The following is a 24,351-nucleotide window of genomic DNA, read 5'->3' as shown; positions in this document are numbered from 1 at the left end:
AAATACAGTTGACATGTTTTTTATGGGAAAACTCCATTTAAAAAGAAAAACAGGTAGTGGATATTTTCAAGGGTCTTCACTAAGTAGTACCATATTTCTCTCGCCTTCTCCTCCCAACTTTACTAATTGAGTGATATAATAGAGGTTTTAAGTTATAAAGTAATTCATGATACCCTTTTTGAACCCTCTAATGAACCAAAAAGTAGCCTTATAGCTGACTCAATTTAGACAAAAATTGATTTCATGTTCATCGTTTTGCTACTGCTTTTATACCCGAGAGTGTACGTATATAAATTTCTGAATCATCCACTACTTATTTTAAACATTAATTCAATCATCATTCGTATAATTAATTAAATTATAATTAATGAATACTTTTGTCTTTGTATGCACATTGTTGAAATTATCGTGAGTACCAATCGAGCAATGAAAATGATAGACATGTTCTCACTTTTTCATCCATCAAAACTACTTCTTCCAATTATTTTTTTGTATGATAGAAATATTTAATTGAATTACTTACTAATTAATTGTATATATATATATTTGAAGGTAATTCTTTTATTTATATAAAAGATTAAAGAGCTTAATTATGAGTATGTATAGCTAAAATAGTATGAAAATAAACTTATCAGGTCAACTCAATATCAAATTAAATGTACATATGATGTGTGTTCAGGAAGTAGGTCACTTGTATTTTTTATGAAAAAATATTTATTTATTCATGAATATTTATGTTCTACCCCTTCAAAGTATTCTCCTTCATATACACCAGTCTTGTGCCAACGCTTTTTCCAATCTTGGAAGCATTTCTCATAAGCAATTTTTCGTATTACCTTGAGTTCTTCCAGCGATGCCGTCTTTAACACATCAATCGTTGCAAATCTCCGTCCTTTCATAGATGTTTTCAGTTTTAAGAACAAGAAAAAGTCCCATGGGGCCAAATCCGGTAAATATGGCTGATTGTGGTATTGTTTTGAGCAAAAAAATCTCTCACAAGAAAAAATGAATGAGCAGGGGCATCATCATTTTGCAAAAGGCATTTATTTTTTCAACAATTCTGGACGTTTTCTTCGCATTTCTTCTCGCAAGCGGTGCATAACTTCAAGATAATACTCTTTATTGACTGTACGTCCATTTGTACTAAGTCACGATACTAAAAAAAACAGTGATCAAAATTTCATTTATCACTGACATCTTCTCGGGTTCTTGGAAGAGTTTGTACCAGCAGTATACATTTTTTTTAATCAGAAAAGATTTATCGTATGCCATTGGTAACATTTCAAGTGTTTTGGAGCACTTAATTTCATTTTTTATACAAAATTTGATGCAAATTCTTTGATCCATGTTTTTCTATAGAAAAAAATCGCCCAACACACAAAATACTTTGAACCTTTATGCCTCTCGCCAACAAACTAAACATATTATATAGATGACAAAGTAAATATATGTTCGTGGCGTGTGTAATAACATTAAAAAATACACATGTACGTTGCCCACAAAAATTTTGAAAAGTCCCCTTACTTTTTGAACACACCTCGTACATAGGTTCATTGATGTGTGAGTAGAACTAATTTTACTGTACAAAAAAGGGAAAAATGAACTGACAGCAAATTAAGATATAACCAAGTATAACCAAAGATGGAAAGATTGTCTAAATTCTTGTGAGTGTAAATCAAAAGTATATGCTGGCAACCTTGATAAAAAACATATCCACTAGGAAGGATCACTAAATAAACCAGGGTGCCCCTTACTATCTGATACTTTTGAACTTTCAAATTAGGGAGAATGAATTAATCAAGCACTAATGTCTTGCAGATTACCAACATTAACTCTTTTTAGAAAAATATATGCTCATATTGAGACAATTTTGTACATCCACAAGTATAATCTGATTTGCAATACATACTCATGTTGGGGAGGAGCTCATTATCTGGAATACCAACCATACAATGAAAAAAAGCATGTACTTAGTACATATGTTAAAAATGAATTTACTGCCATTCATTGATAGAGGTGTATAAGACATGTCTTGGAAATTGGGAGCGGGTTTTTCTAGTTGGTAATCTGAACAGGGTTTTAATTTTCCAAAGCTGTTTTCATTATTATTTTATTTATCAAGAAAAAACAAATATGTGTAAAGCAATACTTAATGAGTTTGCTCATGAAAGACGAAGAGTAACCATGATGGTTTTCTCGGTAATTATATTCGTAAGTCCCTGTTGGACTTAGAGAAGAATGGGGGATAAATATTTTAGATATTTCAGCCTATACAGAGTTGGGACTCAAAACTTGCAGTAGCGTTTAATTACAATGAATAACTTTTACTTTTAATTACAAAGTTTTATTACGAAACCAAACGGCAGCTGAAACAAAAGTTTAACAGTTTTTTATTTATTCTATGTCCCGTAGAGTAAAAACGTATGAGTAATAATAAAAAAAATGTAGATTGTTGACATCTCCATTCGGACTTTATAAGTGAATATCCGTGAGTCGGTTCTTGGCCGATTTTGTTTTTCACCGAAAGACAGTTTGTGTATGTACCAATGGATTGACAATCAAGCATAATATCAAGCAAGAGCATTGACCTCCTTATAGAGTCTTCTACTTTTGTCTGACATAATGCTTGTTCGTAAATCCATGCTTATTTTTTAATATGAACAATCTCTCATGTCGAGTGATTAATTGATAACGGAGAATTGACTAGCGCTTCTTCCAGTCAAAGCGTTGTTGTGTTTCTCATATACTTAAAGTACTACAACGGTACAGATTCGAACCACAAGCTACAATATTGTGTTTATATAATGATCATTATAAATATAATTATAACAAAATAAGAGTAATAAAATTTACCTATAGGACATTTATATTGTATGTTCAATATCTATTTATCATTATTTCATTTTTAATATGTTACATATCCCACATGGTCTTTAGGCAAAATGACAGTTCAGTATAGATACTTTGGGCCAATTGTCAGTAGATATGTGCAGTAGAGGGGTTTGATTTTTTACACCTTTAAAAATGTTAAGAAGTTTTCTTTTAAAATTATCGTATGGAACCAAAAAGGAAAAGAAGTTACAAAAATTTGATGATCTTCGTATAGCGCGCATTCTTTTTTTTTTTTTTACATTTTCAAAAAGAAAAGATCAAATTTTCTTATGTAATTCTCTCGTTTTGCTCGATAGCTTTAGAAGAAAACTTTATGTATACTTTTTATATTTATAAATAATGTTTATCATAAATAATTAATTCAAAATAATGATAAATGCTATATTTTAATCCTGATTGGCGAAATAATAAAATTTTGTCTCCTTTCAAACTGTGAAACATATGTACTACCTGAAGATGAAATCGTAAAAAAATGAAATTTTGACTAAGTAATTTTCATACCAATTGACAACTTTTCCGCACTACCCGTAATCGATTCATAAAGCTTTAAAATCAAACCGGTCAAATGTGCAGCCTTAACATTACCAATTTTTGAATAATAATGCTATATAATTATATAAATCAGTTAATTTAAAATACCACTCTTAGTTTTTAAGGTCTGAAGAGTTTTAAAGTTGAAGGTTTTCCATTATAATATCAACTGACTTAAAAAAAATTATATTCTATTGGTTTACTCTACGATAAAAGTTAGCATATTTGCTGTAGAGTCAAATAAAGTTGTTAATATTTACAAAGGATTTCAACTGTTTTCTGGGACTTTGAAAAGTTGTTTTGTAGGAATAAAAGTTTCACCACCTTGAAAAACCAAAAATGCCTATTCGATCTGGAAAGTTTTTTGCAAGAAAAAAAAATACTCCATGTTGTTTAAGAATAACAAATGCTTTGTTTGCTCGGGTGGGTCATTGAAAGTTGATCATAGAACTGTAAAAGATTTTATAGTATATATTTTTAAATGAAAGACTTCACCACTTCACTAGTGACATATCTACAATTTTTCTATGTTTATTTTGAAGTGGTATTGATTATAAAATATATTTACTAAGGATTCATAAAGATTACTCCTTGGATTTCCCTATTCGGTAATATGAGTTGATAAAGGAATTAATCCCTGGTGGAGTTATTATTAAAGTTGTATAAAACATAATGTGCCAGTACGTAAACTTAAAAGGAACCTGATATTTTTGACAATTAGAAGAATATTTTTGAGGAGAATAGCTTAGCGTTTATATCAGATCAGCTGCAAGCAGTCATTTAAGGAATGAAATAAAAACAACTACCACTTATATAGCAAGAGCATATAGTTTGGAATTTATCAAAAGTTGCTCTTTAATAGACCAACAAGGATTTACAATTATAGCGAGTTGTCCATTCATATCAGAGTACTTTGAATTTTAAGCTTACACAAGTTATAATTTACTAATTAACAATATAATTTCAACAAAACTAACACTATAAATAGATGTTTGCCTCAGATCCCTTCATCATTAATGTATCCACCCTTACAAGCAATTATGACTTCTAGACGGTGGTGGAAGACCCGGCACACACTGCAGATGTAGTCATCTGTGATGGCGTCCCAGTGCTGGTTGACAGTGGCTTTAAGGGCCTCGATGTTTGGATGACGGTCACTACAGGCCTTTTTCTCAACATACACCCGAAAATTGTAGTCAAGATGTCAAAAAATCTCAAAAGAGTCATGTAACGGAGGAGATTGTTTTCTTTCATTGAGGGTGTCAAAAGTGGCCTCTCCAGCCTCACAAAGCTACCCACTTTATTAATAGCCCTTTGGACAATCTGGTGTGAAACACCTAAAACCTCTTGTATGGACCCTAATTGAGTGAGGAGATTATCCTGGACTATTTGGCCCCGGATCCAGTTTGACCTTTATGATAGAGCCCTTCTTCTTCTCCAACGTTTTGGGCTTGCCCTTACAACGTGGCTCTGAGGACGCCAAAATGCTTGGAGTGCGCAAATGGAAATACGTCGATAACCTTGACGTGTGATTGTCTCGAGTAGTGCGTAATCTATAGAGCTCAAGTTTTTTTGTATTCTTGCTTTTTTTATGCTTTAATAAATAGAAAAATGAATTAATTTCAATCACTCAAACTTAATTAATTATTCAACTAGTTTAGTGTTCAGATTTCAATGGACCACGGGGTAACTCCTGGACAAATCTTCATTGTTACCCTCCGTCTTTTATGAACAATGGACCTCTAGATACCTGGAATAGAAACGGCATTTTTTCTTTTATTATATATAATAATATTTCAAAATAACATACGACCCAAATATATTTAGTTTAACATTTTTAAAATATCAAACTATTTAACAAAATAAACACAGTTCTTTATTATTAAACTTTTTAATAAAAAAACATATTACTTATTAGGGATATTGTATAATATGCTTATTTTCAAAGAATTACCCACAAAAAAGTTTATAAATACAACTTATGCACTCAGAACTGTACGTGTATAAAGTATATGGGAAAAGAGAAAAGGTCTATGACTCAAGTGAGGAAAGAAGGAAAACAAAATGACGTCGACGGATTTCATTATATTTTAAAATTCATTGCATGATCATACACACTAGGTGTTACTTTATACTTGGAGGTTCCATCCTGAAAAATTAAATAATATTAATAAGATTTTTAGAAGACAAAAAAAAATGTTTAAGTTGCACCTACAAAAAATATCACACATGTTCTAGATCATATTTTATACAACTTTAGTTATAAACAACTTAATTAGCTCAAAGTACTGTCTTTTATTCAATTATTTTTTATGATATAAATTATTTTTGAAATCATCTTGTTGTTTAGTAAAATACACATGACGTTTTATTCTTAAAATATCTTCAAGGATGAGTCTCTGTGATCCAGAAGCAATACATACTCTATTGTGACTCTAATGGAACTCTGTTGTGCTGTTACTAGAGACATTAACCATATAAAGCATATTTCAGCTCTTTCTATTTTTATTTTATTCTATCAGTGTATATAGAATTTCATGTACTGAATGATTTATAAATATTTTTATGTCCAGTGGCGTCACCAGGATATGGGCTGGAGTGGCTGTAGTTCTCTCCAAATTAAGTAATTTTTACTTTTTACTAGGAAATTTAAAATTTGATTTTTTTTCCTCAAAAATCTAATATTGAAATTTATTAACCAAAATGTTTAATTTTTTGTGAGTAGTTATGAATTTTTGAAACTTTTTTCCAAAAATTTAATATTTGAAATTTCTTTTCAATTTCTTATTTATTATTGTGAATAACTGTAGATTTTTTAATGTTTTTTTCAAAACCCGTAATATTTAAAAATTTTTATGAATAACGGTGGAGTTTTGATTTTTTCTTTCCAAAAAATCTAATATTTGATTTTTTTTTTCTATTTTTTTTTAATGAATAATTGTGGATTTTTGAATTTAAAAAAAAAAAAAAAATTTGGAAACCTTATTATTGAAATTTTTTTCACTAAAAAAATAATAATTTTTCAATTTTTTTTCGCCAAAATTATAATTTTTTCATTTAAAAAAATAATATAAAAACCAAGCCCCTCCCCCACCCCTAATAAAAAGGGTATACAAAAATTGGCCGCCACCGGGTATACCCATGGATTGACATGCTGAAGAACTTGATGGTGCTTCTGGGGGTAGTTCCTGTTGCCTTGTGGCTATTGGGCGTCTTCAATCCACTTCCATACCCGACATGCATAATAAACATATTTATAATCCTGTGATATCATTCTCATCTGCTCTAGAAAAAGTGGGCATCTTTTCAAAACATTTTGAAAATAAGTTTCAAAGGATCAAATATTCCATTTTTTTGTGGTGAATTTGAAAGCACCTTCAATGTTATTTTGAGTTTTATATAGTCTCATTTCATATTTGAGATTTTCTTTAATTAACCTCATGTCATACAACTATCAGTTCATTTTGAGTTATAAGTTATATTGTTAATATTATTAAAAATATAGTTATTTTAAATATTCGACTTCAATTCTCATGTGATTTTCAAATTATTTTTGAATTATGTTGGTGCAAATGTTAAAGGTATCACCCATTTTACATTGTCAGTTTTTTTTTATTTTGTGTGCTCTGCAATATTTTACTAATGAACAAAATGGAAGGAAAAATCAATTTGGTGGAATTTAAACTTTGGAAAGATTGTTCATTTTAATAAAACAGTTATTTTTTTACAAAATGCTAAATTAAATCGAATTAATTGATGTTTATATATGGAAATCTTATTCAACTTGTAATTTGGTATTCATTTATCTAATTTACCTTCCTTCAATGATTTTTTTGTTTAAAGTAATAAAAAAAAATATGTTTACAAAAAAAATAATCATCAAAAAAATATATTTTCAAAAAAAAAGGTTCTCTCAAATTAAACATATAAATGTAATGTAACATAAATTTATTTGACGCATAATTTTCCTAGAAACAATGAGGACGACATATATTCTTTTTTGAAATGTTTCGAAAACGGAAATTAAATTTGGCTTGTTGTCAAAAAGTAACCTCGTACATACATTTTTGACATAGGTGCATACAAGTACATATAGATAAAAAAGGTCTTTTATCCAGATTCAAAGTACCCAGATACGCTATAGATAAACTTGCATTATCCAAAAAAGATCCAAGATTCGAACCAACTTCGGATTTAAAAAAATTATAGGATTGCAGAATAAAGATACGGCGGGTATTATTAACCGATCCCAAAGTATTTGTGTACCGTATAGATAAATTTGTATGGCCTGAGATCTGGTATCCGAACAGGATTCAGGTGCATCAACTTTTAAGAATCTTAAAAAAAAGATCTGAGGGATTTTTCAGATCTTAAAGGTCTTCAGGGTGGTAATAACAAAATTTATCCAAATGGGGATAATTTTTGGGAACAAAATGTAGCTATTTTTCGCACTTCCAAAAAATTTCAAAAGTTCTGTACTGAACAATGTAAACAAATTTGGGAAAAGAAGTTATGTTTCCTTGTATCACCAGACATAAATCATTTGGATTTATATTTTTTGGAGTGTCTTGAGAGGAAGGCTAGCCATGTTTGCAATTTAGGTGTCAATCCCCTCAAGGACTTCAACATCTAGGAATGGACGGAAGTGAACCCAAAATAAATTTGCCGGGAGTTTCATAGTTTTTGGACGGAAAATGTGAGGCAGCTGAGTTATCAAATTTTGAGTTTTAATTTAATTATATACATAGCCAAATCTTTATTATTAAGTTAAATAAATATTTATATTTATTAATAAGTTATAAAGACTTGTTTATTAAATTTAAAAACTGGATTTTTTTTCTAGCCAGCAGTATACTGAACATGGCATATTCAATTATCTTGATTAGTTTTTGGGATGACATCTACATAAACAATCCATTACTTGATTATTTCAGTAGTATTATAACAATAATTCTAAAAAACAACTAATAATTGTGGTCTAATGGTAGTAACTTTTGGTTATTGCTGGTATCGGCATCTTTTATTTGTTAAAATCTAAGTTTAATCCAGACCCTATATTATTTACTTAGCAACTTCGGGTTCAATGCTAATAAAGTTTCAAACAAGTGTCTGTCTAATTTTGGTTTTGGATCTATATCTGAAAGTTTGGGCACTTGAAATGTACTTGTATAGTTGTGTATAAAAAATAATCTATCTGTATCCGAGAAAATTTGGATCTCTTCCTTCTTTAAATACAAATTGTAGCGTAATTTGTAATTAGATTCCTAGTAAAAGCATACCTTGTCTTTGCCTTCATAATAATTTAATTCCCAGTAAATTTATTCCCTTCAAAATTTATTTGCGGGAATTTCATTCCCATTTTGAAATGGTATATTTAGGAACGTCAGCCGGTGTATGTTTACAAACTTGTTGGTTGTTTTTGTCTAATGATGCACAGGGATGGTTGAGGAGTTAGCACTGAAGATAAATAGTGATGGATCGGAGACACATATGATTTATGGTTTTGATAGATTAGGAATGACGTCGTCGTACATCTTAAGCAGTGATTAGTAATGGAATCTGTTGATACAATTGGTACATTGGGAGATAGAAGTAACGCCCATCATTGCCTTTCCCCTGCTATCAACTACTTATTGCCATAAATCAATGCTGAGAACCCACTTTTCCTTCACCACAATTTAAATCTATGCGAGCAATAAGCTAGTTCTTTGGGATACTCCTTTTACAACGTTTTATAAAAATGCATACTAGTTTATAGACATACACCTTATAATGTCAGGAAATAACTCCGTAATAATTTACTGGGAATGAAAAGACAGGGAATGTATTTTAGCTCGTACCAAGTTGAATACTATCATCATCCATGTACGTGAAATAGCAATTATTTTATAATATCATTTTTGTGATCTTTCTTCTTCTGTATCATCATCATCTCCAAATAGAGTGAGATAAAATAGAATATATCATCATTTTTATTTGCAATGATTTTGCACAATAAGAGTTACTAATAAAACGAGTAACAATAAAGAAAAGATACATTACTTTTATATTATTAACTTTATACTTCTTTCAAAGTTTTCAGTTTACATTGTACTGGGGCTGTTTGTCTGTCTTGTCTCTTTGACTATGGATAACATTTTCTCTATATAGTTTTTTATTGTAAGGACCCCTCTTCTATAAAATATTTTTTTTCTTCAAGCATTTTATTTTATCTGTTTTTAATTTTGTTTTTAATATCTTCTTTTAAAAGAAAAAGGTTGAACGAATACCCAGTGTTAAAACTTAAAACACAAAATAGACAAACAAACACTCAACCTCTCTACAATGTTATCTATCCCTTTAATTAATTTGGCTCTTATTAGTGTTCAGGTTGTTTATCTTTTGAACTTTAATTGTCTCTTGTGAAACAGTTAACATGTCTCGTAACAGATAATCCAATTAGTAATGCTATACGCAAAAATCCTTTGCTCTTATTAGCAGAGATGAAAAGATATGATTATGGAAAATAAAGTTTCTTTTTTATTTTCGAAAACTAATATAATTATATTTGAAGAGATAAAAATTAGTATAGCGTAATCACTTGTGAGTGAAAGACACTTAAGATTTGTTGCTCTGTTATAAGTATATATTTCTGTTGGATTCAGAGTAGAGTTAAGGATCCACATAACTGTAGGATATTTTTATAGAATAGTCAAACAATAGTTGGAGAGACAATATATTTAGAGCAATTTTCCATCTTGTTCTGAAGGAAACTTTCTAAGATAGTGTCAATTATAGGTTTAAAAAATAAGATATAGTGAAGATCGCTCTTTTTTTTTATTGCAATGTTAATTTCATATTATTTTCGATCGTCTATTTATTAAACTATAATTGTTTCACATTGAATAGTAAACATTAGGTACTCCTTATAGATAATCCAAATAACAATGATGTCCCCAAAATTACTTTTCCTTTTATTTTTAAAAGCTGTAATTTGTAGGTCTGCTAAAGTATGGTTTAAATAATACGGATAATTCCCGTCATTTTATGAATATATATATAGATAATGCCAAAGTTGTTTCTCTGTTTGTATATTTGTTGCTTGATTGTCCGGGAAAGTTCATTTTTAACAACAAGGATTTGGAACTTCAGCTCAATGCATCACATACAAAAAAAAAATGTAAGTGCATTTTAAAAAATATAAAAAATAATGAATTTGACTATAGATGAGGTTTAGCAACGGCCGTATGCAACTGCAGCTCATCATATCATATTAAGAAGAAAAGAAAATATGAGTACGTATGCTTAGGGTTTTAAATTTTAAACAATTTTTAGTTTTGTTATTTTTGACAATCTGAACAATGATCATTTTTATTTTCAAAAGCTATTATCATTGTTATTTCATTCTTGAGGATAGAATATCTAAGTGATGACAACTACTTGTGAGTGGGTCCCTGAAAGAGTAACTCTAAGGATTTTTTGAGGACTTATCTTTTATATTTATGTTGCAAATTTATACTATTACGAAAAAGCTTGTCTGTTCGTCGACGCCTAATAGCTCCATACAATGCCTGATAATACTGCTAGTTTGGAATGCCCATCAATAGAGTCAAAAATTAGAATGACATATTCTAGAATTAATTGAATTTCATCTACTCCATTTTACTCTACAAAAGTAGAACTAGTCTAAATTCTGTATTCAAAACGTTTCATCTCTACTTTGTTGCCTGTCAGTTTTACAATCTACAAAATATATAATCAATTACACTCATACATTTACAGAATATCAAAAAGTAATGTTCTATGTGCTACATTGTATTCTGTTGATATTTTCATATACAGCTGTCTCATCTATATTTTGGATTTTTAAAATAGAATAAACACCTTTGTCAGCTATTACACATAGTACCAGTTCATTTGGATCTTTTTTACTTCGTTTTATATAGGAAAAGTTGAGAGACACAATGAGGCTTATTTTTTGTTTACTGCAATATTCTTTACGTTAAACTGTTGTCCATAACCTCTTCTTTTTTTTCAAAAATAGGAAATTAAAAATATATATTTTCCATCTTTGAGATACTTTTTATCTATTAAAGTAGACACAAGAACATTTAATTTTGATTCAATGTGCCCAAGCTCAATTTTGATACGTTTTTCAATCTTGTTCCTACACCTCTTGCAGGCTGAGGTCACCTCGTCTCTGTTGAAATTAGTTACGAGCTCTTTAATGCTGGTCGTTAGAGACTTCACATTGTTGGAAGGAGAGAAAGGAATGGACTCAAGACGTTCCCACCAATAATGATCAAAGAGATTCAGGTCGGAGCTGCTTGCAGGCCACTCAAACACGGTGTTAATATGGCTGTGAAAATGCCAAAGTCCTCTTGAGTGTATGGGTAGGGGATGAGTTCTGCTGGGGTGGGTACTGACTCCTTTGAGAATTTTGATTCATCCAGGGGACCATTGTGTTTTTTAGAATATTAAAGTTGACCTCAGAACGCACTTTTTCTCCTGACTAGAAAAAGGAAGGGGCCATGACATCTCCATTGCCACTGATCATGCCTCGGGACGTAATATATTTCGGATATTTTTGTCATGATTGTGTGGACATCAGAAAGGTGAGCTGATATCCACAAATTATATCCTCCTGTTGCTGGTTGCATTCAATGTATAGATCTTTTCATCCTAGAAAAAACAAGATAAATATTGTAAGCAGATGCTTGAATCATCTAGCCCTAATTTTGTATTTAATATAATCCCTTATGTATTTCTTCATCGTGTTCTTACTCACAACGGCCAGAGTTTTGATTGTGAGTCTCGGATTCTTGTCAACTGCATTCTTCAAGTTGGAGACTAATATCTGGCTCAGATATTATCAATTCTTGTGTTGTATTGAGTCCTAGTGGTATTTTTTAGTCCTTGAAAGGCTTTATAACAAGGTATAACCTCTACTCAGTCATGCTGAGTATCTAGGGATTTTTGCTCTGGGGTTGTCAAGTTCAATTATCGTTACTTTCCGGCGTTGCTCCATCCTTGTTTGTTTTTAAATTTATTTTTAATAATGCTTATTGAAAGCATAAAAATATTCTTTTCCGATTATTTATTTAAAACCCTTGTAAATTTTATGACGTCACCATGTATACATTGTAATTAAAATTGGGCTTGTCATTGCGTATTTTGAAGGGAAAGAAGTGAAGTATTGTTTAGTATACATGAAAATAAAAGTTACCCTACGTAAAGACATAAAATGTTAAATCCGAAAGGGGAACAGCTTCCTTCGTTTCTTCTCTCTTGACTCTCTCTCTTTCTTTCTCTCTCGACTTCTTCTTAAATAACACAAAAACTCATTTTTGTTGGAAACACTTTATTCTTTACTATCAGTAGGTGTAGTTAAGGCAATCTCAGCAGGTGTGCGTCCTTTCTATGTTTAATGACTGAGTTCAGTAAATTAATTAATTAAGTAGAGAAAGAGAGTGAAGGAACTGTTGATAGACATTTATTTGCTGCTTTTTTCAATCATTATACCAACTAAAGCTCATAATTCCTTCATTTCCGACATGTATTTTCTCATTCTTTTCATACTCCATGAAACTCTTGCATTAGTACCGGATATTTTCACATATAGCACATGCATCAACTCACCACCCGAGTTCTCTCCGGGATGTATGGCAAATCTGACCGTTAATTTAGGAGACTCTGCCGTGTTCAATTGTCAGGTAAATTCATTTTTTTAAAGGTACTACTGTTACTAGTATACTAATTCCCTTCAATGTATCATGTATAATAATAACGAGTTGAACTCTTTTGACAAATTTATATAAAATATAGATTTATGAATATTAATATATATATAACCTTATAAAAGTACATCAATACTATCCATCATCTAATGACAATTAGATTTTTTTATAATATACAACAATCAAATAATAATAACAGCAACAAAAAGTGATTCAATAAAAGTATGATATTGATTGCTTTTTATATTAACTCAAGAGGTACGTTATTTTTTTAGGTAAATGGTGCTTGACTCATAATCAAATAAACGGAGTTAAATTCATTATTCATCATTATATTCTGTAAAATAATCAGAAATGATTTTATGACTGTAATAATGGGTATTTTCATGTTGTTTTCATGATGTTTAACAGATCAAATTAGAAGATTTTATAAAATATTGATTTATATAAAAAAAATTTGAAACAGTTAAAATAATTTTTTCTTTCTTTAATGTAAACAATCACAAACACATTTGGGCAAAATAATCTTTGGTTCATTTTATATAAGTATGGGACAAGCCTCCCATGTCAGGTTTTTGCTTAAATTTAAATTAAATTGGATTCATACAACATTTAAATAATTTAATAATTTGATATTTTATTATACGAGGAGATCATTTTTTAGATAAGCTCAGCAGAAAATTTGAGTTTTATAATACTTGGGCAGAGCTGGTAATTACGCGTAACTACTTGTACCTGGTGTGGTGATTTTTATGATTAGATTAAAGTTTATAAAAAAACAAAATGTTTTATTCGTTAAGAATTAATAGTTTTTGATGTATTTTTGGATTCAACATTTAAAATGTGCCTTCATTTACATTTTGTAATTAATTTGTCCTTTTGCTTAAAAGATACAGCTAATGCAAGTTTTGGATACTCACTCTGTTTGAATTGTGAAAATTATAAATTACACAAGTTCGAATTTGGAACATAAAAATCTTACTACTACATTCAAAAATATTTTCTTCAATCCGGGAATCATAAAATTGTTTTTCTCCGTGTTATAGGTATATATGTGCACAATAGTACTTTATAATGGACAACATAGTATGAGAATGAATAAAAGAATTATCAAAAAAAGGATCTACACTTTTCTTCATAGACATGATGTAGGCATACAAGGCATCATAATACTTCGTGTACCATACAAGGAGACAGAGGCTAAGAATTTTTTAATTTAGTTCAAGAAAGTTGAACAAATGCAATAAAAAAAGATTTTGTATCCTTTTTTACAAGTGTGACCACGATCACTGATAAAACCATTAATAAATTTATATTAATTTTTATTTTTATACCAATTAAAATAAGATGATTCTTTAACGACCCCATCAGCTGTTCTCCTTTTAATAAAAAGTTTAATGAAGTTACCACAAGATCACAAGTACAATTTTATACCTTAATTATTTAAGAAAAACAATTGTATCTATGAGTTTAGAATTTATTATACATATTAATATTCTCAATGGGGCTACTACCATTGGGATCTAAGATCAACACTAAAAGGGTGAGAAGCTTTTCCATTCTTTTAGAATGTACACGGGCTTGTATGGAAGCCTTGGCCTTATTGATATAAGTCTAAAGGTCGTCCAAGCTATTGTTGGACTATATGTCTGCATCGTACATCATATTCAAATAGATTGAAATTCTCCCAGGATAAAGATCTGGGGCAAAATTCCCTTGTTATGAAAGAATAATCCTCTGTTAGTGAACTGGGATATTATACACTTAGAGGTTTCGAAAAAAATGCTTCTGTTCGTTTTGAATCTTTTCAGTAGGCTCCTAAAACATTCAATTTTATTATATGCGATTCTATATTTGTCTTAAAAATGCCTCTCTTAGGATTTGCTATAATCTAAATCACTATAGTCTAAGGAGTAAATGAGACATTGTAGGGTTATAAACCCTGGTCACTTTTCCCACCTACCTAAAAATTTATAAGAAAAGTCTTAAGGAATATACACGGTTAATGTATAGAATTAACCTACAATATAACACAATTTAATTAACCATTATAACAAGAAACACAATATATTGCTCTTTAATAAATTAGCAATTGTTGTTCATGTTAAACAAAATTTGATAACAGTTTTTTCGTTTCAAGTGATCTTTTAAAAATCAAAAAAATGTTATTTTCTCTTAAATATGGTATCCATGTTCCCCAACGACTGCTGTATCAAAATAAATAAAATACAAATAAATTATGTCTTTAAAAAAATAACAAAAAAGTATCATTACGCGCTAAGGTTCGCTATATTGTTTAATTAAATCCCATGAATAAATCTACAAATATTTTTTAAAGTGCTTTTTAAGATCATCAAGATTGTCGTTAGCAAAAAAAAGAATATTCAACAAAAATTATTCCAGAAATGTAATGTTTCAACTAATTTAAATGGTAGGATGTTCAAACACATCATCAGCACTAATGAGAGTTGAGGGTCTAGCAATTTGAAGAAAGTTTGGAACAAGAGCAGCTAAGCTGTAATGAAGGTTTATTAAATTAGCTGGAAGCAGCTATGAGATGAAGAAAATATAAACACTCCGTGTCTACTTAAGACATTGAAAGAAATTACTATGATGCCCATCTTCAATTATATTCTGAGCCCAAGAAGGACTTAAAACACGTATAACTCCCCAACAAATCCTCAGTGTTACTCTCCGTACACATACTTCATATTTTGGTCTTCTTTCCTTAAGAAATATTGAATAATGACAACGGCATTGAAAAATGTACATTGGCAAAATGATGAGTCCAAATTTGTCGAATGAGTATGTAAGTCCTATATGTATGTACAAGGTGGGAATTTTGAATCTGTGACAAGCTTAGCCCTTCATATCTTGGCAACCCTGAGATCTATGCTTATTAGATTCAGCTGACAAAACCTTATAAGAAAAAATAAACAATCCTTTAGTGTCCTCCGAATACGAACGCCATGCGGCCATTATTGTATGCTTCCGTGCCGGGTGCAGGCCAAAGGAAATGTCGGAAATTATACTTGAGAGCTTAAACTGATTTTAACTGATCCAGTGTCCTTTTATAATTTTAAATTGGCGTTGTTTATCTAAATTGGGTAATTGGAACGGGATTAATGACGGAAAACCCATCCCTTTCTCATCTCTTTGTTTTTGAAAAAGGAAATAGGGGCTCCCATCTACCTGGATCTTAACCCCTTGGACTACTATCTGAGTGTGCAACAAGGGAAGATAGTCTAATAAACGTATCCATAACACTGCAGTGACTCCTTGCAGGCTTTTATTCTCTAGGCAGTGGCCAATATGGACAACAGCTTCCTCATCAAGGTTTGTGTCAGGTTCAGGGCTAGGTTGGAGGCTGTGGTTGAACCTGGAGGCGGATGTTTAAAGTTTTTCAAATTTACCCCTTCAGGTAAGAGCAAAAGATTTGGGAATTGCTGAATTTATTTTGAGAAAGCAATTGTAATGTACAATATCCTTAAATTTTCTGGATTTAAAATCCCCAATCTGTATGTAACCACATCGTGAGTGGACATGGATTGTAAATCCATATTCATTAATGTTGTTAACATGGAATTGTTGTTTTTGGGGATGGGAAGGAGCGGAAATAAAGTTTGGATATGTCAAAACAATGATGTTTGTCCATATCTATTTAATCTGTACTCATCTACTTTTTTAAATTTGAGACTCTCATTAAAAAGTTGGATCAAAAGATTCCACACAAAGAGAAAAGGGACTTAGCAACAGAATATTGTATATAACTTAAATTTTTTAAATTACATTATAAGAGAGAAAATACTCATATATATGAGTAAGATTATGTGTAATACTGAGTGAGTTAAAAATTAAAAACAGATAGTACTCCTAAAGAGCTACAACTAGTGCCATCAGATTTGATCAGCCCTGTATTTATGTGCTAAATGTATAATACTATTGCAATTGCTGATATTAGGATTAATAATAATAATAATAATAAAATATGTCCTTAATTGGAATATGAGATCTTATCTTTTCTTTTACAATGCATAAAAGAGTCAAAAATAATAATAAAGATTTGTGTTATTTTAATTATTAAATTGTCAAAATAAAACTTTCCATTCCGTAACTTTTCGATTAAGAATATAATAAGTATCGTATAAATATATGTATATGTTATAATGAGAAAACCAAATTTAAAGAATTCTTCTACTTATACATCCATGTTTCACCGCATACATATATATATATATTTAAATTGTAAAAATACCATAATAATTGAATATAAAGCCTATCTACATACTTGGAGGAAGAAATGTCTATAGATTGGCTTATGCTTTGTCTGTTAAAAAATCAAGTTTTAATCCTTTTAGTTGGTCAATCTTCTTTTTGTTTAATTTCAACAAAATTCATGACCCCCTTGATGTTTGTTCAACATAAATAAAACTAAACATATATTTATGCATTTTGTAGAAGTTAAAGAAGGGTGAGCAAGGGAGACAGTCTCCTAATTTTCAATCTTTTATCTTTTTTCTGGAGATATATGTTAATCTCCTTTCGATTTTCAGTAAGACTTTTGTCACTTTGTTGATAAAAGTTTAGCAAATTTAGTGGAAATGAATGACTGCTACTGGGTACATCAATAATAGAGATGGGGTTTTGTAAAAGTGTAAGGGGCAGGTGGGAGTGAGACAGGTGGTTTTACTAAATTAAGGCCATAATAAAATCGGCTGCCAGTTGTATGATTTTGGGGAGAAAATGAATTGCGTCTCTGAAGAGGAGAACTTTCATCATTTGAAATAGCAAAAGTACAGGTAAAAAATTATAATTATATTTCAATACATACAGGGATTGGAAGCAAAACGTGGACTGATTTTAGAAAAAATTCAATAATTTTATTCTTGATAAATAATTTTGAAAATTTTTACAAAACTTTGAGACACGCCCTCTGTGAACATGTTCACTCTATGGCCGCCCTCTGCAGCAATCAAAGCCTCCACACGGTGGCAGAAAGCCTTTGAATGACTTGATGATAAACTTCCCCGACAAGTTGTTCCAACCCTTCACAATGGCGGCCTTCAGGGAGTCCACGTTCGGATGAGATGTCTGGTTAGTCTCCTTCTCCAAAGTGCCCCACACAACAAAGTCCAACGGGTTCAAATCCGGCGAAAATGATGGCTACATGTCCTTGGCCCAAAAATCAGCCATGTTGTCGGCGCAGAACTTCTGGCATTTTGCCGATGTATGTGAGGGTGGACAATCTTGGATCCACACATAGTTGTCCTCTGGGTAGGCGACCTTGAGCCATGGGAGTATGGTGAACCTCAGCACCTTGTAGTAGGCCTCCTGGCCGATTTTCTCTCAAGTTTTTAAAAAAGAAGAGATTTTCTTGCTGTCGGACGCCACAGTCACCCCGCACAAGCTTTCTTGCACCTCTACAGTCTCCTTTCACTCAGAGTGTCCATAAACAGGTGGTGTGAGGTCCTTGTGTAAGAGAGCAACCCCAAGTTCTCCTTCACAGCCCTCCTGATTGTCCCCTCTTCCACGTCAAACTCGTTTGAGAGGCGATCCATGGATTTTGTGGCGTCTTCCTTGATCCCATTCTTCTTCAGGTACCACAGAAACTCAGAACCCCTTTTCAAGTTGTGTCCCCCACTTCTTTCTTTCCTTGTGAGGTATTTTCCATCTTGGCCAATTTGAAAATGAGGCTCCTGGAGCACTTTAGAATGTCCAAAATCTCTGCGGCCTGCCACCTCAATTATGACAACTAAAAGGTCTGAGATCCTCTGCCTTTTTCCTTTTTGCTCACTCATGATGAAATATATTTGAGAAATGTTTATAATTGTTTACTTATGCAAAAAGGACAGGATATTCGGAATATGCATGAAAATTCACAAAACCTCTCTGTTTTAATTACATAATTAGCATTTATTAATAGTCCACGTTTTGCCTCAGAACCCAGTACATATATATTTATTATATTTTACATTTTTGCCTGCACCGTAGGCATATCTATTTAAAACTTTAATAAATATTCACTTTTATAATCCAAAATAAGAAATACATTCTTCGATAATTTTTATTTTTCTAGACAATTGGATTACCCCTTGATACCATCCCTAATATTTAATCAGACTCTTGGCAATTACAACTTTGTAGTCAAGAAGTAATAGCTTGTATATTTAGAGTTATAAACGATATAGCTATTTACAATATGTATATTTATAAGAACTAGCTTCTATGATCCATGAAATCGACTCGCCTTATGCCTTTATTGTAGAGCCTTATAATTGTAGGACAATCATTTTGTGAACATTTTGTTCTCATAGACTATAAGTGGTCTTACTTTATAAGCTCTGTTGCTCTTATCATCTTTGAGTATCATCTACAACGACGGGAATGTTGTCATCAGGAGTCAATCTTATGCATTTGTTATTTTGGTAATCTCTTCATCACCTATAAAATCCTATATCATAGTAATTTAAAGTATTTTGATGCATAACTTATATACAATACATCCATCAGATGAGGGATTAACAAACTACATTCCAAATTGGAATGACCTTCTAGGAGATTTTGGATACTATACATTATTAAAAATAATTCAGAGTTGGATTGAGTTACAGATCACAAATTTCATTTTTGATTTTTCCAATAAAAGGTTGTTTCTTACTTTAAATTTTAAAATGAATTAGTGGAGTTTAAAGGGAATTATGATCAATTTAGGAATAAGTTCATTTCTACAAGTTTAAGACTAAATTAGTTGTTAATACAGGAAATCATGCTTTTTTAGGGTTTCTCTATAGCAACATATATTTAAGAATTATTGTTGAACTAATATGACAAAAAAGTTCGGTCCACTTTGGTCTAGACTAATAAAAATTACTTTTTATCTGTTCACTTTTTTATTAGAATAGGAAATTTTTAGCGCCGTAAATTTCGATCCACGGTCCAGAAAAAATTACTGAAGACTTAACTTTAAAAAAAAGTTATATTCTTCAATCTTCTAACCGTACCTTATTTAATTATTTATATCTTTGTGACGCAAAATCTCTTATTTTCAAAATAAAAATTAAAAAAAAGTGGTTCTTTAATGAATCACTTTATCCATATTAATTCATAATAAGATTAATAGAGATTCCAAATTTTGATCATCTAATTTTTCTTCTGGGCACAATCAATATTTGTTTATAAAATGAAATCTACGTCATAAAAACCCAAAAGAAGTCAATTTTTGTATTTTAAAGATTTAAAACATAATATAAAATATAACTTTTTTAAACATATAAAGCTTTTTCATAAGTTGTCATCTTGCTGAAAGCGTGACATCTTGGATATATAAACGATCATATTTTATAAGTATAAAAACCAATTCTCATATATTAAAGCCGTTTAGCTAATAATTAATAATTTCTTAAGCTATTAAATAAGGTTTCCTTCATATTTTGTAAATTATATTCTGTTCAATAATTAATTATATCAACAAATATGTTTAAATAATAGTGATGTGCCACTAGCTGAATTTTGCTGCTCCAGTATGTTTTGAGTCTCTAAAAAATTAAAAAAAACATGAAGAATTATGAGCTATACTCAGTACTTGCCTGAATATTCTTTACTCTCCCAAATATTTTTTGTACGCTAACAAACCAGTCCGTCAAACAACTATTCAAAGTTTGTAATTTCAAAATTGTTTTTCCCTTCTGTAAAAAGATAATTAGAGTTGACGCGTATATAAAAAAAAATCCTTTTCAATTTTAGAGAAGGAAAAAAAAGTTGTTGTGTATGCTCTTTCTTCTTTTTTGATCATTATTTAATCGGTCGTCGCTGTCTTCACTTCTCCCTCTAAAGTATGGAATATTGCCTATCTCTGGTGTAAATTATTTCTAAAAATGCATCATAAAATAAATAAAATTACAATACTAATACCATTTTAACTATAGATGGTTCTCCTCGTTATAGCAATAATTTATTTTCTCCCCCAAAATCATAAAAAACAGCTGATATTAACAAGGCTCTTATTTCAGGTGTGCCACAAATCTCACTCATACCTTATCCTCTTGGTTTTTTTTATTTAGGAAAATATTAACTCCAGTAATTATAAAAATCTCATTAAATACAGCAACATACATAACCGGCTCCGACAAAGTCAAAGATGGGAAAATTGTTTAAATCATTGTAAGTGTAAAGTACACAAATGTTGGCAACTTTGATAAACAACATAACTAGGTACTGTAAAAGATTAGAAAAAAATAACAAAATATTGTGCTCCTTACTTGCTAATACCTTTGAATTATCAAAATAGGAATAAATAAATAATAATAACACTAATACATAGTGGATTACCAACATATAGTTTATTTTCAAATGGGGTTACGTTAATAGTGCTTCCACTTTTTTATAAATCAAACACGAACGGTTAAATATTTTGCCCAATTTATTTTTCAGTACAATTTATATACATATACATTTATGTATATGCCTATATCAATATCTCTAGTGTGACTACCCCGAGCACGTTTACAGAAGTCCAATCTCTGAGCCCGATTATCCACAATTTTTTCTTCAATACTTTGACCGATATTGCTGTAATTTTACGTTCGATATTTTATCTCTGTTCTTCTAACATCGTGGGCTTGTTGGTGTAGACTAATAACTTCACATATTCCCAAATAAAATAATCTAAAGTCTTTAGGTCGCACGATCGAAAGGGGCGATCAACTGGTCCATTTCTTGAAATAACGTGCTCACCATATTTGCTTATTAATAAATGGGTTCTTACGTTTGCTGTGTGACAAGTTGACTTTTTGGAACCACATGTTTGCCAAGTCCATACCTTGCCCTTGTGGAAAAAAAAAGTTATTATGGTGCTATAGCGATTTTCATTAACGATGTGTTTATTATCATGAACAAAAAATATGACCCGCAGATCCCTCCAAAATGAAGTCAACACCTAAAAGTATACTTTTTTTTTGAGATGCAGTGATGTCTAATGAAACACTTTTGGATTCTTGCATTACCAATAACGAATATTTTGCTATTAAGAAATCCATGATCCAAAAATGTGGTTCCTCACTAAAGATGATTTTGTGACAAAAATCCGTATCATTTTCAAATTATTCTTGAGCCTAAATAATAAATCTACAGCGCTTAAAATGATCAAAAGGCTTTAGTCCTTTTGTCAATTTGATCTTATGTATATGTAAGCCAAGGATCAGCACAAGATTATCTACATACGGGGATTGAGGATGAAATATGCACCCTGTTTGGGTCGCCCTGGAACCAAATGTCGTCGTCATATAATTTTTTTAAGCTGGCGTAATATACAGACAAAACACATTCCTTCAGTCTTATTTTGTCACAATGGAAGAACTATACTCGGATCTGTTGGAGAATCAATTCACAGAGGATGATGGGAGATGCGACAAAGTCATGTTTGTATTAATAATTAAAACCAAATCAGAAGCTGTGACATCTGTCACACCACAGGGTTGATAATGTTTTACATCCTGGAAACCAGGGAAAAATTTGATTACTATATTGAGGTTGTAGAGGTCACAGGAGGACTTCATGAATTTCAGAAACGTGCAAACCATCATTTACCATTTTCCTATGATGGCATTTTCTCAAATGGAAAGGAATTACAAGTCAAAGACAAGACAGTTAGGTCATGTGTTTTTACTTTTTGCAAATATGTGAGATCTTCGAGCTTCAACATGGTATTGCTTATAGTTTACTGTACAATCCCTGACGTGAGTGGATATTTTATATAGAATATGGAGTTTGATAATTTAAGAATTTGTATCCTCAAATAAATCCAGGGTTAGTTCCATTAAAAGTGTGTTTGTTTTTTCCAAAATATATTAGATAAAGAACTATTGCCCTTTGTCTTTTTCTCTCGTTTATCAAGAAATTTAATTGCATTAGCGTATACAGAATTTGTATCACAACAAGTCTATTTCATATAATGAACTTTTGTAAATTAGTTTTTCTTTTTAATAAAATAGAAAAGTAATTGTGAAAGAAATTCGGAAGAGTGCATTCCATATGTAGTACATATAAAATATAATAATATATAAACTGAACACATTGCTCTTAAAGACACCTGCACTACGTACAGTGTGTTTACTTTGCAATCCACAATTAATTAGCCGATATTTTACAAATATATAACGATTATAATGTTGCATTTGTTTTGATATGAACCATGGTTGGCTAAACTTCTTCAATAATACAGCGTTCGTTACTTGTGCCTCAAGGTATTTCGCCTTAAAATATAAATAAATGATTTTGAAAGGATGAAGAAATTAGAGAAATGAAATATATGTCGTCAAATCTGGTGTTATACAATAATCTTAAATTGGTGTGCTTTGTCCGAATCAGCTAATTGAACATTTTTAATATCCTTGTAGAGTGGCCAATAGCAAATTATTTAATAGACTATCTATCCACAACCTTGAAATACAGGAGGAATATTTGGACTTTTTTGTATGATAAACTGTTTCTTTAAAAACTCTGAATAAGAAGTTATTTAAGGAGAAACCAAAAAAGAACATATAAAACAAAATTTTAAATTTGTACTATCATTATGAAAAAATAACTACCTCATGCATAAAACTTGTTTTAATGTGTTTGAGCCACATCCCGTACTTAGCTATGTATTGTAGATGTATTCAAATGTGAGAGAATGATTTTTAATGTAAAATATAACTAGGATTGTAAATTGTAAGCATTTTTGCTATGAAAAAACATTGTTTTTTTAACGATAAATTAACACAGTAATCCTGAAAATTTGAGGAAAAGGGAAGGTTAGTTTGCATAACGTTTCAGGGGGCTTATTTTTTGGAATTTTTTTTCATAAATCCACAGCTTTTTACAAAAATTTCATATTCAGGATTACAAAGGTAATTTTTTTATTTATAATTAAATAGATAAAGCTTTATACAGGGTGCGCAAGTAATCAATGTCGCTACATTGGCACACTCTCTTGGGCAAAAAAAAAAACGACTTCGGCAAATGATTTTTTTGTTGGATTGCTTTTTCAAATCTGTCCCAGTTGAAAAAATGGAATCCATTCACAAATTCATTGGTCCAAATATTTAGAAGAGGCTCGGAGCCCTCCTTGGAATCCAAGGTGGGACCTTACACTGACACATACCTGCACATAAAAGAGACCAATAGGAGGCCTTACATTTGGCAGAAGTATTCATCCCCATGCCATACGACAAAA

At 30.8% G+C, this 24,351-nt stretch overlaps 1 protein-coding gene across 1 annotated transcript in view; it reads left to right on the top strand.

The window, feature by feature from the left end:
- The first annotated feature begins 12,775 nt into the window (after positions 1-12,775).
- The window catches only part of LOC121128654 (uncharacterized), a 74,393-nt gene continuing 62,817 nt past the window's right edge, over positions 12,776-24,351 (top strand). Inside the window, exon 1 of the mRNA XM_040724240.2 lies at positions 12,776-13,115. Within this exon, the coding sequence (XP_040580174.1) occupies positions 12,957-13,115 (159 nt within the window). The 5' untranslated portion in view covers positions 12,776-12,956. The remainder of the gene's footprint in view (positions 13,116-24,351) is intronic.

Source organism: Lepeophtheirus salmonis, chromosome 13 (genome assembly GCF_016086655.4).
Source record: "Lepeophtheirus salmonis chromosome 13, UVic_Lsal_1.4, whole genome shotgun sequence".
In the NCBI taxonomy this organism is placed as follows: Eukaryota; Metazoa; Arthropoda; class Copepoda; order Siphonostomatoida; family Caligidae; genus Lepeophtheirus; species Lepeophtheirus salmonis.
Note: the sequence above shows the minus strand (reverse complement) of the source record. Positions and strands in the feature narration are given on the sequence as shown.